The sequence below is a fragment of the Sus scrofa genome, chromosome 2, assembly GCF_054392235.1.
Source record: "Sus scrofa isolate SSC_HxYL_T2T_F1_AM1 chromosome 2, Sscrofa_HxYL_maternal_Yorkshire_Landrace_v2.0, whole genome shotgun sequence".
Classification (NCBI taxonomy): domain Eukaryota; kingdom Metazoa; phylum Chordata; class Mammalia; order Artiodactyla; family Suidae; genus Sus; species Sus scrofa.
The window spans coordinates 144,301,889-144,314,757 of record NC_139384.1 but is presented as its reverse complement, the minus strand read 5'-3'; the positions used below and the strand labels follow the sequence as shown (position 1 = coordinate 144,314,757).

Genomic DNA, 12,869 nt, shown 5'->3' with positions numbered 1-12,869 from the left:
CTGTTAACCAGATAACTGAAATTTTTTATGAACAGCCATTTTGTGTCTTGGTTTTTCTAGTTCAACAGCATAAATTCCTGAGTTGATTAGGAAATTCGGTATTGAATTCTGGGTTTTATTGTATCTTTAAACTGTAGTCCTCAGTGGTCTCTATATTAGAATTTTTTTTTTAACAGAACAATTATTGGAGTTTATGCACCAGCTTCCTGCTTTCGCAAACATGACCATGTCTGTAAGGAGAGAACTCTGCTCAGTGATGATTTTTGAAGTAGTAGAGCAGGCTGGAGCTATTATTCTTGAAGATGGGCAAGAGGTAGGTTAGCAAATGTTACACCTGGCATGGCAGCTAATTTTTATAATAATTTACTTTGCATAAACACGTAAATCTTGACTTAAAATTTGTACTGTTTTTAAAATGAACACTGAGTTTGGGGTAGTTATAATTGCTAAAGAGATTTGTTGCTTTACTTTTTAATTTTGATTTCCTGGCACTGGACCTTGCACCAAATAGATGTTCAATTAAAAATATTTATTGAACCAAATTTGTTTTTATTTCTCAAATTAAGTTGTAAAACTTTAAAATTTCTTAATGATTGTTCTCTTAATATGTTTATGACGTTATTACTGTTTAAAATGTTTACCAAGTATTTGCTCTCCTTATCCCTTTTTTATATTATACAAAATACATTAAATGAAGGAAATGTTTTATATTATACAAAATACATTAAATGAAGGAAATGTATTGGTACTTGTGCCTCCTATGGACTGCTATCAGTTGAAATATTTCTGTGGCAGTTTTATTTTCAAAAATGCTCAGATGGCAGCTTGTGGATGGGTGGAGGGAGGATTCAGAGGAATTGAAAGATATTACTGCTATTGATTATTTGGCTGACATTCTTATCAAAGTGATAAAAATTAATGCCGAGGTGACAGCAAAGGTTGTCATATACTGCTAGTAGGACTGTAAATGGTATTTCTGGGAAATCATTTAGAAATTTTTAACTTGGGCCTCAGAGTATTAACATTCTTTAACCTATTATTCCCCTTCTGTGAATATCTCTCCTCCAGGCTCAATATAAAACTCAAAGAGTTACGCCACGCTGTATTCATTCAGCATATACATAATAGTTAAAATTGGAAAATGACCAAAATAGATTTCAGAAACAAGCAATGGTTAACTAAGTTATTCCAGCCACAGGTGATAATATTATGGAGATTTTCAACATATTTTGAAATTTGATGGAAATCTTTGAGAGCAGAGGCCTTAGCTGTAGGGTTGTTTATATGCTTTCTCTCCATATCCTAGAAAACATCTGGCACATAGGGTTTTTTCTTTTTAAGTTTGAACAAATGAACAAAGTATTAAGTTTTTTTAAAAGGACAATATTTTGACAGTATGAAATAATATAGACATGAGAGAAAAATCTTATATTTAACACCTTGTGAACAGTGGGAATTTTTTTATTAGAAATAACCCAAAAAAAAGCACACCTTTGAAAAAATAGTTCCTTGCTGGTGATTTTCCTTCAGAACTGATAGTTCTGGTTTCCCTTAAATACATTAAAACTGTTGAAAGTTTAGGCTAATAAAAGTGATACTGAGAACAAGTGGTCTTTCATTGATACCCTGTAGACCTTCGAATATGGTTCCTTATGGCACTAAATACCTCTGTACAAATTGAAAGCAGTATTTTCTTAACATGAGAAATTGTGACTATTTTGTTAGATATGCCTCAAAATTCAGGCTTTTAGTAGTCTGTTTTTTTGTTTGTTTTGTTTTGTTTTTTTGGCCAGGGATTGAATCCATGCCACAGCAGTAAATAGAGCCACTACTGTGACAATGTCAGGTCATTAACACATTATGCCACAAGGGGACTCCTTAGTAGTCTTTCTGAATTGATCACTAGCTACCTTTTTATTTTATTTTATTTTATTTTTTAAGAGTTTCTAGAGGTTTTTTTTAAATTACTTAATGAATTTTATTACATTTTAAGGTGTATGGTTTTTTTTTTCCTTTTAAATGTTTGCTGTGTGCCAGGGAATATTTTAATCATTTGGTGTGTGTTAACTCATTTTTAATTAACACAAAAGTCCTCTGATAGGTATTGTTATAATGCCCATTTTAGCAGTAGAGAAACTGAAGCAGAGAGAGATTAAATAACTTGCCCAAAGTTATGCAGCCAGTCAATGGCAGATTCTGGATTCAAATTCTGAGAGCTGTGATCTTAACCATAGCATTATTTTGTTTCATAGATTTGGTCAGTTGTCAGAGTCCCTGATTTCATTTGGTGTCTAAAAGGAAGAAAGAGTGAAACAAACTTGAATGATTTGCTTTACAGCAATAGGGTATTGCTGATAGAGTATTTAATAATATAATCAGATTTTCTGTTTTCTTTTTTAAATTATGGAGTTCTATATATTGATTGATTATTTTTCACAGTAACATAAAACTGTTTTTTGAAAGATTCTTAAAACCTGTCTTTTTCTCTGTAGCTTGACTCATGGTATGTTATTTTAAACGGCACTGTAGAAATTAGTCATCCCGATGGAAAAGTTGAAAATCTCTTTATGGGAAATAGTTTTGGAGTTACTCCCACTTTGGATAAGCAGTATATGCATGGAGTTGTAAGGACTAAAGTCGATGATTGTCAGGTAAGCTTATCTCTGGTCATATACTTTTGTTTCATTATTTTATCTTAATTGTTTATGGGGGGGCACACTTTCGGCATATGGAAGTTCCCAGGCCAGGGGTCAGATCTCAGCTAGAGCCAGCCTATGCCACAGCAACACAGGATCTGGGCCAGGTCTGCGACCTACACCACAGCTCAGGGCAATGCTGGATCCTTAACACACTGAGCGAGGCCAGGTATCAAACCCATATCCTCATGGATATTAGTTGAGTTCATTACCTCTAAGCCACAGCAGGGACTCCATGCTTTTGTTTTTTAATAGAGGAAAGAAATAGGAACTTCCGAGTTGTTGTTTCTAACTTACTCCTGCTTCATGTTTTCTTTGCATAGTGTCAGTTTTGGCAGAAGTACATGCTCACTTCTCTTTTTAGAGCAGAATCCGAATAGCTTTTACTTCTTTGGTCTCTTTGTGCACGGATTATTTATTTCACCTTGACTTTTGTTAAGGATTAAAGAGATTAAATAAAAAAGAACTGATGCCACTTGAGTTCTTACCTTTGTGTTCTGCCTTGGTGCATAGTGATATATTTATGTATTATAGGTTCATTAATTGTCCCCATGTTGTTCTCGGACAGTTTGTCTGCATAGCCCAGCAGGATTATTGGAGAATTTTAAATCATGTGGAAAAAAATACCCACAAAGTTGAGGAAGAAGGAGAAATTGTTATGGTACATGAGCACCGTGAACTAGATCGAAGCGGAACCAGGAAAGGACACATTGTAATCAAGGTGGGTGGTTTTTTACTTACTATTCTGGTTCCTGATAGAATAAAACTTTAATCTTGTTTAAAAACTGAAACATTTTTTGAGGCGTGCAATATAATTCACTAACTTTGGGATCTAGTGTAAATAAATGTATTTGTTCTTTTGACTTTTTCTGTTTGTTTTGTTTTTGTTTTTGTTTTGTTTGTTTGTTTGTTTGTCCTTTTGCCATTTCTTGGGCCGCTCCCGCGGCATATGGAAGGTTCCCAGGCTAGGGGTCTAATCGGAGCTGTAGCTGCCAGCCTACACCAGAGCCACAGCAACGCTGGATCCGAGCCGCGTATGTGACCTACACCACAGCTCACGGCAACGCCGGATCATTAACCCACTGAGCAAGGGCAGGGATTGAACCCGCAACCTCATGGTTCTTAGTCAGATTCATTAACTACTGCGCCACGACGGGAACTCCCCACTTTTTCTCTTTTTATGTATTTTATTTATGAAGAGTGACATTGCCGTTTGATATCAGTCTGGAAGGATATTATTTAGAATACACCTGTCATAGTTTTCCTTCTCAAATTTATTTTATGATCCGTTGATAATGGAGGTTAATTTCATCAAAGACAGCAATATTTAGAAACAAAACAGAAATGGAAAGAACCAGTCATTAATGCAGAAAGACTCCTAATGAAGATGCATAGTGTTTACTGGATCTCTGTGGCATGGAAATGGACATTAACTTCTCTGACCCTCAATTTTCTTATCTAAAATTGGGGACGATAAGGGTTTATTAGGGTAAATGTAACCCTTCGCATGTTGTAGAGTCTGAGTATTAATACCCATACTGTTTTCCCGTCTCTGATTCCCTCTCTCTTGCCTTCTACTCCCCCCATCCTCCTGTCTCTTAAACAACTTCTAGATATAAAATAGAGCAGTTATATTTGAAAGAGAAGTAAACTCATAACCTTTTTTTCTTTTCAAACCTTGGTTGTAAAGTGAGTAAGTGTGTTATTTTTCATTACAAATGGAGCACCTTATTTAAATAAGAGGAACTGGTGTCAGATCAGATATTCCTCAACACTGTCTTTTTATTTTCTTAAAGCATTAAGTGTAAGCTTTCTGTGTAGAAAAGTTGAACATGTGTGGACTGCCATAGGCTATCATCTTATGAAGGGTCATGTCGAGCCTTATTTTCTATAATTTTAAACTTACAGAAAAGTTGCAAGAACAGCACTCTGACTCCCATCCCCCAACTCTTTGTATTTCACTGAACTTTATCTATCATCATCACTCTTTTTGAACTTTTGAGGGCAATCTTGAAATGTGATGCCTCATCATTCCTAATACTCCATTGGGTATTTCCTGAAAACAAGAACACTCTCCCATATATACACCATAGAACCCTTCAAGTTAGGAAATGGACAGTGATATAAAACCATTCAGGCCACAGACCCTATTTAGATTTTTACCAACTATCCCAACAATAGCTTTTTTTCTCTTTTGGTGCAGAATCTCATCCAGGACATGGTTGCATTTAGTTGTCATGTCACTTAAGTCTACTCTAGGAACAGTCTTTCCTGTTCACATTCTCAGCAGTTTTAAAGAATACAGACCTTACAGTCTGTGGTATGACCCTCATCCTGGATCTGTACGGTGTTTCCTGGTGCCCAGACCAAAGTCATGCTTTCCTGGCAGGAATTCTGCAGAAGTAATGTTGTGTTCTCAGTGCGTGGTCTCAAGGAGCATGTGCCCATCTATCCCAGCCACTACTGAAGTTAACCTTCGTCTGGTCATGTTAGTGTCTGTCAGTTTTCTTCACTGTAAAGCACCTTTGTAATTAATGAGCATTTGGAACAGAAATGTTTTGGGGTAGTGTCACTATGTCCTACAAACCACCATCCACCACTCTTCATTTCAGTTGACTACTCCTGCCTCAGTTCTGTTATTTTTTCTGCATTTTTTGTAATTCTCTAAGAATGAGCACTCTCCCCCCCGCCCTTAATGGTACTGTTAAGAGCTTGCGTATTGTATTCCCTTACCGTCAGTGTTGTTCTGATCATCAAATTGTCTAGAGTTGGCCAGTGGGACCCTCTTAGGCTCACTCCTGTATCCCTTTGACATGTCCCAGTCATTTGTTAAGAGCTTCCTTATTCACTGGCAAAACAGGATATTCCAGGCTTATCTTTTACTTTTCCTGCTCCTACTTTGGAATCAGACATTTCTCCAAAGAGCTCTGCATTTAAAATCCAAGATCTAGGAGTTCCTGTTGTGGCTTGGCAGCTAACGAATCTGACTGGCATCCATGAGGATTCAGGTTCGATCCCCGGCCTTGCTCATTGGGTTAAGGATCTGACATTGCCATGAGCTGTGGTGTAGGTCACAGATGTGGCTCGTATCCTGTGTTGCTATGGCTGTGGTGTAGGCTGGCAGCTCTAGCTCCGATTTGACCCCTAGCCTGGGAACCTCCATATGCTGTGGGAGCGGCCCTAAAAATCAAAGCAAAACAAAACAAAACAAAAACAACATTTGGGCTGCAAACTATTATATATAGAATGGATAAACAACAAGGCCCTATTGTATAGCACAGGGAACTATATTCAGTATCCTTGATAAACTCTAGTGGGAAAGAATATGAAAAAGAATGTATAACTGGACACTTTCTGTATACCAGAAATTAACACAACTTTGTAAATCAACTATACGTAAATAAAATTTTGTGGAAAAGAAAATAGGAGTTCCTGTAGTGGCTTAGTGGTTCACAAACCTGACTAATATACATGAGGAAATGGGTTTGATCCCTGGCCTCACTCAGTGGGTGAGGATCCAGCATGCTGTGAGCTGTGGTATAGGTCACAGAAACTCCGCCCGGATCTCGAGTTGCTGTGGCTGTGCCATAGGCCAGCATCTAGAACTCCCTAACATGGGAGCTCTCATATGCTGCAGTCACAGCCCTAAAAAGCAGAAAACAAAACAAAAACAAAAACCGCGTTGATCAGTTCCACCCCTGACTTAGCTATATACACGATCTAAGAATAGGAATGACCCGTGGTTGTCTTGTCCCTTAAATAGGTGATTTAAAGAGCATTTCCTCTGACTTTTTTCTGGAACAATGATTTCCAATCTTTTTTTTTTTGTCTTTTTGCCTTTTCTAGGGCCGCACCTGTGGCATATGGAGGTTCCCAGGCTAGGGGTCTAATTGGAGCTGTAGCCACCAGCCTACGCCAGAGCCACAGCAATGCGGGATCCGAGCCGCATCTTCAACCTACACCACAGCTCATAGCAACATCGGATCTTTAACCCACTGAGCAAGGGCAGGGATTGAACCTGCAACCTCATGGTTCCTAGTCGGATTCGTTAACCACTGAGCCATGACGGGAACTCCTAATCTTACTGTCAGTTTGTACACTTTTTTATTTAAGAAATTCTTAAATAAAAACATTGTTAGCATTTTTCTTTTTGGCCACACTCACGGCCTGTGAAGTTTGAACCCACACTACAGCAGCAACTCAAGCCACTGTATTCTTTTTTTTTTTTAATTTCTATTTTTATTTATTTATTATTGTTATTTCCCCAATACAGTTTTTTTTCTACTGTACAGCATGGTCACCCAGTTACACATACATGTATACATTCTTTTTTCTCACATTATCATGCTCCATCATAAGCGACTAGACATGGTTCCCAATGCTACACAGCAGGATCTCATTGCTAATCCCTTCCAAAAGCAATAGTTTGCATCTGTTAACCCCAAGCTACCAGTCCATCCCACTCCCTCTCCCTCCTCCTTGGCAACCACAAGTCTATTCTCCAAGTCCATGATTTTCTTTTCTGTGGAAAGGTTCATTTGTGCTGTATATTAGATTCCAGATATAAGTGATATCATATGGTATTTGTCTTTCTCTTTCTGACTTACTTCACTCAATATGAGTCTCTAGTTGCATGCGTGTTGCTACAAATGGCATTGTTTTTGTTCTTTTTATGTCTGAGTAGTATTCCATTGTGTATATATACTACATCTTCTTAATCCAGTCGTCTGTCAGTGGACATTTGGGTTGTTTCCATGTCTTGGCTATTGTGAATACTGCTGCAGTGAACATGCGAGTGCATGTGACTTTTTTAAGTAGAGTTTTGTCCGGATATATGCCCCAGAGTGGGGTTGCTAGGTCATATGGTAGTTCTGTGTATAGTTTTCTAAGGTACCTCCCCACTGTTCTCCATAGTGGTTGTGCCAGCTTACGTTCCCACTAACAGGGCAGGAGGGTTCCTTTTTCTCCACACCCCCTCCAGCGTTTAGACTGGTGTGAGCTGGTACCTCATGGTAGTTTTGATTTACATTTCTCTAATAATCAGGGATGTTGAGCATTTTTTCATGTGCTTGTTGGCCATCTGTGTATCTTCCTTGGAGAAGTGTCTATTCAGGTCTTTTGGCCATTTTTTCCATTGAGTTCTTGGCTCTTTTGCTGTTGAATTGTGTAAGTTACTTGTATATTTTAGAGATTAAGCCCTTGTCAGTTGCATCATTTGAAAGTATTTTCTCCCATTCTGTAAGTTGTCTTTCTGTTTTCTTTTCGGTTTCCAAGCCACTGTGTTCACAACACCAGATTCTTAACCTGCTGCACCACAAGAAAATTCCAAGAACATTGTTAGTATCAATTTATGTTCACCATGCAGTGATTCTGACAAATGGAATTGTTTGGGTGAATGCAACAACTGAAATTTGAGGTTATGGGCGACGATTGGATTTTGTATTTGGCTTAACATATTGTTTATGTACCCACTTTTTTTTTTTTTGTGGTCTTTTTACAACTGCACCCAGGACATACGGAGATTCCCAGGCTAGGGGTTGAATTGGAGCAGCAGCTGCCAGCCCACACCACACCTCAGCAATGCGGCATCCAAGCCACGTCTCCTACCTATGCCACAGCTCATGCCAGATCCTTAACCCACTGAGTGAGGCCAGGGATTGAACCCGTGTCCTCATGGATACTAGTCGGGGTTGTTAACCACTGAGCCACAAGGGGAACTCCTGTGTACCCACTTTTGAAAAGGCTGCAGAGGTAGTAAATTTTAACACTGATTCAGAAGCTCAAGGAGAGCAGTCGGTAAGTGTTGCTTGCATTTCTTTTTATAAATTAGGAATCAGGCATGCAGTTAATGTAAAAACTATCTTTAGAACTTCTGGTTCCTCTGGTGAAGTAGAATAGAGAAACCATAGAAGAGGAAACTTCTATTCTAGGAAGTAACAACCGTTATAAAACAAGCTATCTTGAACTGCTACATTGCTTCTGTAGTCTGGGACAGAAGAGAATCTGAGGATGATTAAATTTTAAGGAAAGCTTTATTTATTTACATCATATTTATTTAATACTCACCTCTTCCTTCTCTTGACTTGAGACAGCTATTGCATTATCCCCCAATGCAGTGATAAAAATGCTGATAAACGTAGCTACAGCTGAGTAAGTGCTGATGTGCATTGTATTCCTCGGCTGCCTCTCTCTCTAAACCTCTGCGTGCTGGTGGTCTACAACCTGGAAAGACTATCTGCTCCCATGCTGAGGGTTTTAAGTGATACCCCCCTTTGAGGACTTCTGTAATAGAATGGCTGCAAAGGGAAGTCATCAGTAGGAGTTCTTTGGTTCCTGAGTTACTTGTTTACTTTTTAATTCTTCCCATCTTTTGCTTTTTAGGCAACACCTGAGCGTCTCATCATGCATTTAATAGAAGAGCATTCCATTGTGGACCCAACTTATATAGAAGATTTCCTATTAACTTATAGAACATTTCTTGAGAGTCCTTTGGATGTTGGGATCAAACTCTTGGAGTGGTTTAAAATTGACAGCCTAAGGGATAAGGTTAGTTTTATAAATATAAACGGCATGAAAGTGATTTTAACCTTTAAATTTTATCACCCCCAAACCTTTGCAGTTGGTAAGTGTTTGTTTTGATAAGGTTTAATTCACCTAAAAAGTTATTGAGTCATTATAGACATATCTCTGCTTAGTTACTTTTTTGACAAAATAGTGTGTTAACAGTGGGTATTTTGCCTTTTAAACAGCAAAAACTGAAGGGCTGTGCTATAACTGTAAATTCAGAAAACATGATACATGATAGTATTTCTGTACTTACCAAAATTCTTGGTTGTTTCTGAGATCAGTAAAATGGTTAAAAGTTGTTTAATAGTGTAGAAAGCATATTCACCATGTTAATTTTTTTCAAGAGAGCTTAGATTGTTTGTGAGCTCCCAAATAGAAATACATTGATTTTTCTGAGTTAACAACTTTATGATCATTTAAAACAGTTTGTCTTTTTAATCTTAATTGATCACTGCTGTAACTTATTTAAATCTAGCTCTGAGTATTTCATGTGTGTGTGCGCGCCTTAAATATTTTTGCTCTTATAAATAGATTATCTGACCTTATTTTTGAGATGTTTGTACTTTTCATGGAAAGACTAGTAATAACTCAACTACTGGTAGATTATTACCAGTAACTACTTCAGTACCTGATAAGAAGCTAGTTATTTTAAGAAAAATAAAATTTGGGGCATAATTGCCTGAAATGAGTTATACTTTAAAGACAATAAATTACATGTAGCTGAACTATGGAATTCTATTGTTTGGGAAACTGAAGTGCCCAAAACTACAGGCTTGCCTTCCCCCTGCCTTCGGAATCGTATATAGTTCCTTAGGTTGTTGAGGAAATGAAGGCGTAGTGGAGAGTGAACAAAAATATGATTTAGGGACAACTAGATAGTCACATGTAAAAGAATGAAGTTTGGTCTTTACCTTACCCCATACTCCATATTAACTCAAAATGGATCAGATACCTAATATAAGAGCTAAAACTCTAATAATCTTCAAAGAAAAGAAGGGGTTAAAAAGTCATGACCTTGGATTAGGCAGTAGTTTCTTAGGTATGATATTCAAAGCACAAGCTTGAACAATGGAAAAAATAGATGTATTAACCTTCATCAGAATTAAGACCTTTTCTACATTTAAAGGAACTATCAAGAAAAACAAGACAACACATGGAATGGTAGAATATATTTGTAAATCGTATGGGTCTGATAATGGTCTAGTGTCCAGAATGTATAAAGAACTCATACAACTCAACAGCAGAAAGACAATACAATTTAAAAATGGACAAAGGGGAGTTCCCGTCGTGGCGCAGTGGTTAACGAATCTGACTAGGAACCATGAGGTTGAGGGTTCGGTCCCTGCCCTTGCTCAGTGGGTTAACGATCCGGCGTTGCCGTGAGCTGTGGTGTAGGTTGCAGACGCGGCTCGGATCCCGCGTTGCTGTGGCTCTGGTGTAGGATGGTGGCTACAGCTCCGATTCAACCCCTAGCCTGGGAACCTCCATATGCCGCGGGAGCGACCCAAAGAAATAGCAAAAAGACCAAAAAAAAAAAAAATGGACAAAGGACTTGAATAGACGTTTCTCCCAAGAACGTATGTAAATAACCAGCAATCACACGAAAATGATGTTCAGCGTTATTAGCACAGAGTAACGCAAATCAAAACCACAATGAGACTCTGCTTTACACCTACTAAGATGACTTTAAAAAGGAAAGGAAGGAGTTCCCGTCGTGGCACAGTGGAAACGAGTCCAACTAGGAAGTGTGAGGTTGCGGGTTCGATTCCTCGCCTCACTCAGTGGGTTAAGGATCCAGTGTTGCCATGAGCTCGGATCTGGTGTTGCAGTGGCTGTGGTGTAGGCCAGCGGCTACAGCTCTGATTAGACTCCTAGCCTGGAAACCTCCATATGCCACGGGTGCAGCCCTAAAAAAAGACAAAAAAAAAAAAAAAAAAAAAAAAAAGAAAGGAAATTACAAGCGCTTCAAGAATGGTGATGTGGAGGAAACGAAGTTCCTATATACTGCTTGTAGTAATGTAAAATGGTGTGGCTGCTGTGTACAGCAGTTTGTTTTCCCCTTTCTATAGTTGCACCTGCCATTCATGGAAGTTCCCAGGCCAGGGGTCTAATCAGAGCTGCAGCTGGGGCCTACACCGTAACAACACTGGATCCTAGCTGCTTCTGCAGCCTACATCACAGCTCGTGGCAACGCCGGATCCTTAGCCCACTGAACGAGGCCAGGGATCAAACCCACATCCTCACGGAGACTGTGTCTGTCAGGTTCGTAACCCTCTGAGTCACAATGGGAGCACCTCTTCAAAAAATTAGACATGAAATTGTCGTGAAACCCAGTAGTTCTACTCCCGAAACATAAACAAGTATTTTATAGCAGCAGTATTGACAATGGCCAAAAAGTGGAAACAACCAAAATATCCATCAACTGAAGAATGGTTGACAAAATATGGTATAGCCGTATAATTAAATATTATTCAGCCGTAAAAAGAAATGAGATAACTGATAGGTGCTGTTACATGCATAAACCTTGAAAACATTATGCTAAGTCAAAGAAGCCAGTCAGAAAAGGTCACATATTATATGAAATATCCAAGTAGACAAATCATGGAAAAAGAAAAGCAATTTTGTGGCTGTTAGAGGCTGGAAGGAGGGCAGAATGGGAGGCAACTGCTTATTGGGAAAAGAGTTTTCTTTTGGAATGATGAAAATGTTCTGACACTCTGTAGTGGGTGTGTTTGTACACCATTGTGAATGTACTGAATCCCATTGAATTGTACACTTTAAAGTGCTTATTAATATGTTGGATTTTTTGTGTATTTTACCACAACTTTAAGAATACACAAATTACTTAGATTGTTAGGCACATTATTCAGTTCAGCCTCCATCTGTTAGTTTGTAGCTTTTCTGTTAATCTGTGGCACAAAGTAATAAATTAGTTCACAGTCTTGAAAATTCACAGTATTTATGAAGGGAGTTTTAAAGTTTTGTTACAGTTTTGATAAAATGTGTACTCAGCTAAAGAAACACTTTTGACCTTTGCCTGAGCTTAGAAGCTTGCATTTTTAAGTTACTGTCTGAAATAACACATTCCATGTACTTGCACCCGAAGCGTGTGGAAGTTCTCGGGCCAGAAATCAAACCTGGAAGGCAGCTGAGACCTGTGCCACAGCTGTAGTGGCATGCTTCCTTAACTCACTGTGCCACACAGGAACTTCCCCGTGTACTTCTTACATGTTAGTATACAGGCTTGTGTTTTGTCAGTGAGGAAGCAGAGTCTTGGCTCTTTCAGGAATCAGAAGCTCAAAACCATGCCTCTCTATTAAAATAAGCCTTTTATGTGTGACAAGAGGGCAAAGGGGTTTGCTCTAAAGCTCACATCCCCCTGTTTTGAACATGCTTTTGGAACCTATTTTTGCATAAGGAATGCCTCTTGTGTAATTGTATGCTCCCTCTCCCCATGTTTCTACAGGTAACACGGATTGTGTTATTATGGGTAAATAATCATTTTAATGATTTTGAAGGTGATCCTGCTATGACTCGATTTCTGGAGGAATTTGAAAAAAATCTGGAAGATACAGTAAGGCTCATAAGAATTTTTTGTTCTTTAGA

General features: G+C 38.4%; 1 protein-coding gene across 24 annotated transcripts in view; it reads left to right on the top strand.

Moving 5' to 3' along the window:
* Positions 1 to 12,869, top strand: part of RAPGEF6 (Rap guanine nucleotide exchange factor 6) — a 244,827-nt gene that overhangs the window by 154,822 nt on the left and 77,136 nt on the right. For all 24 annotated transcript variants that reach the window (XR_014838754.1, XR_014838756.1, XR_014838755.1 and 21 more), the window contains 5 exons: positions 177 to 313; positions 2,493 to 2,651; positions 3,265 to 3,417; positions 9,078 to 9,242; positions 12,730 to 12,837. Coding sequence is in view for 19 of the 24 variants with exons in the window: in XM_085014495.1 (XP_084870621.1) it covers positions 177 to 313; positions 2,493 to 2,651; positions 3,265 to 3,417; positions 9,078 to 9,242; positions 12,730 to 12,837 (722 nt within the window). In the remaining 5 variants the exon portion in view is untranslated. The remainder of the gene's footprint in view (positions 1 to 176; positions 314 to 2,492; positions 2,652 to 3,264; positions 3,418 to 9,077; positions 9,243 to 12,729; positions 12,838 to 12,869) is intronic.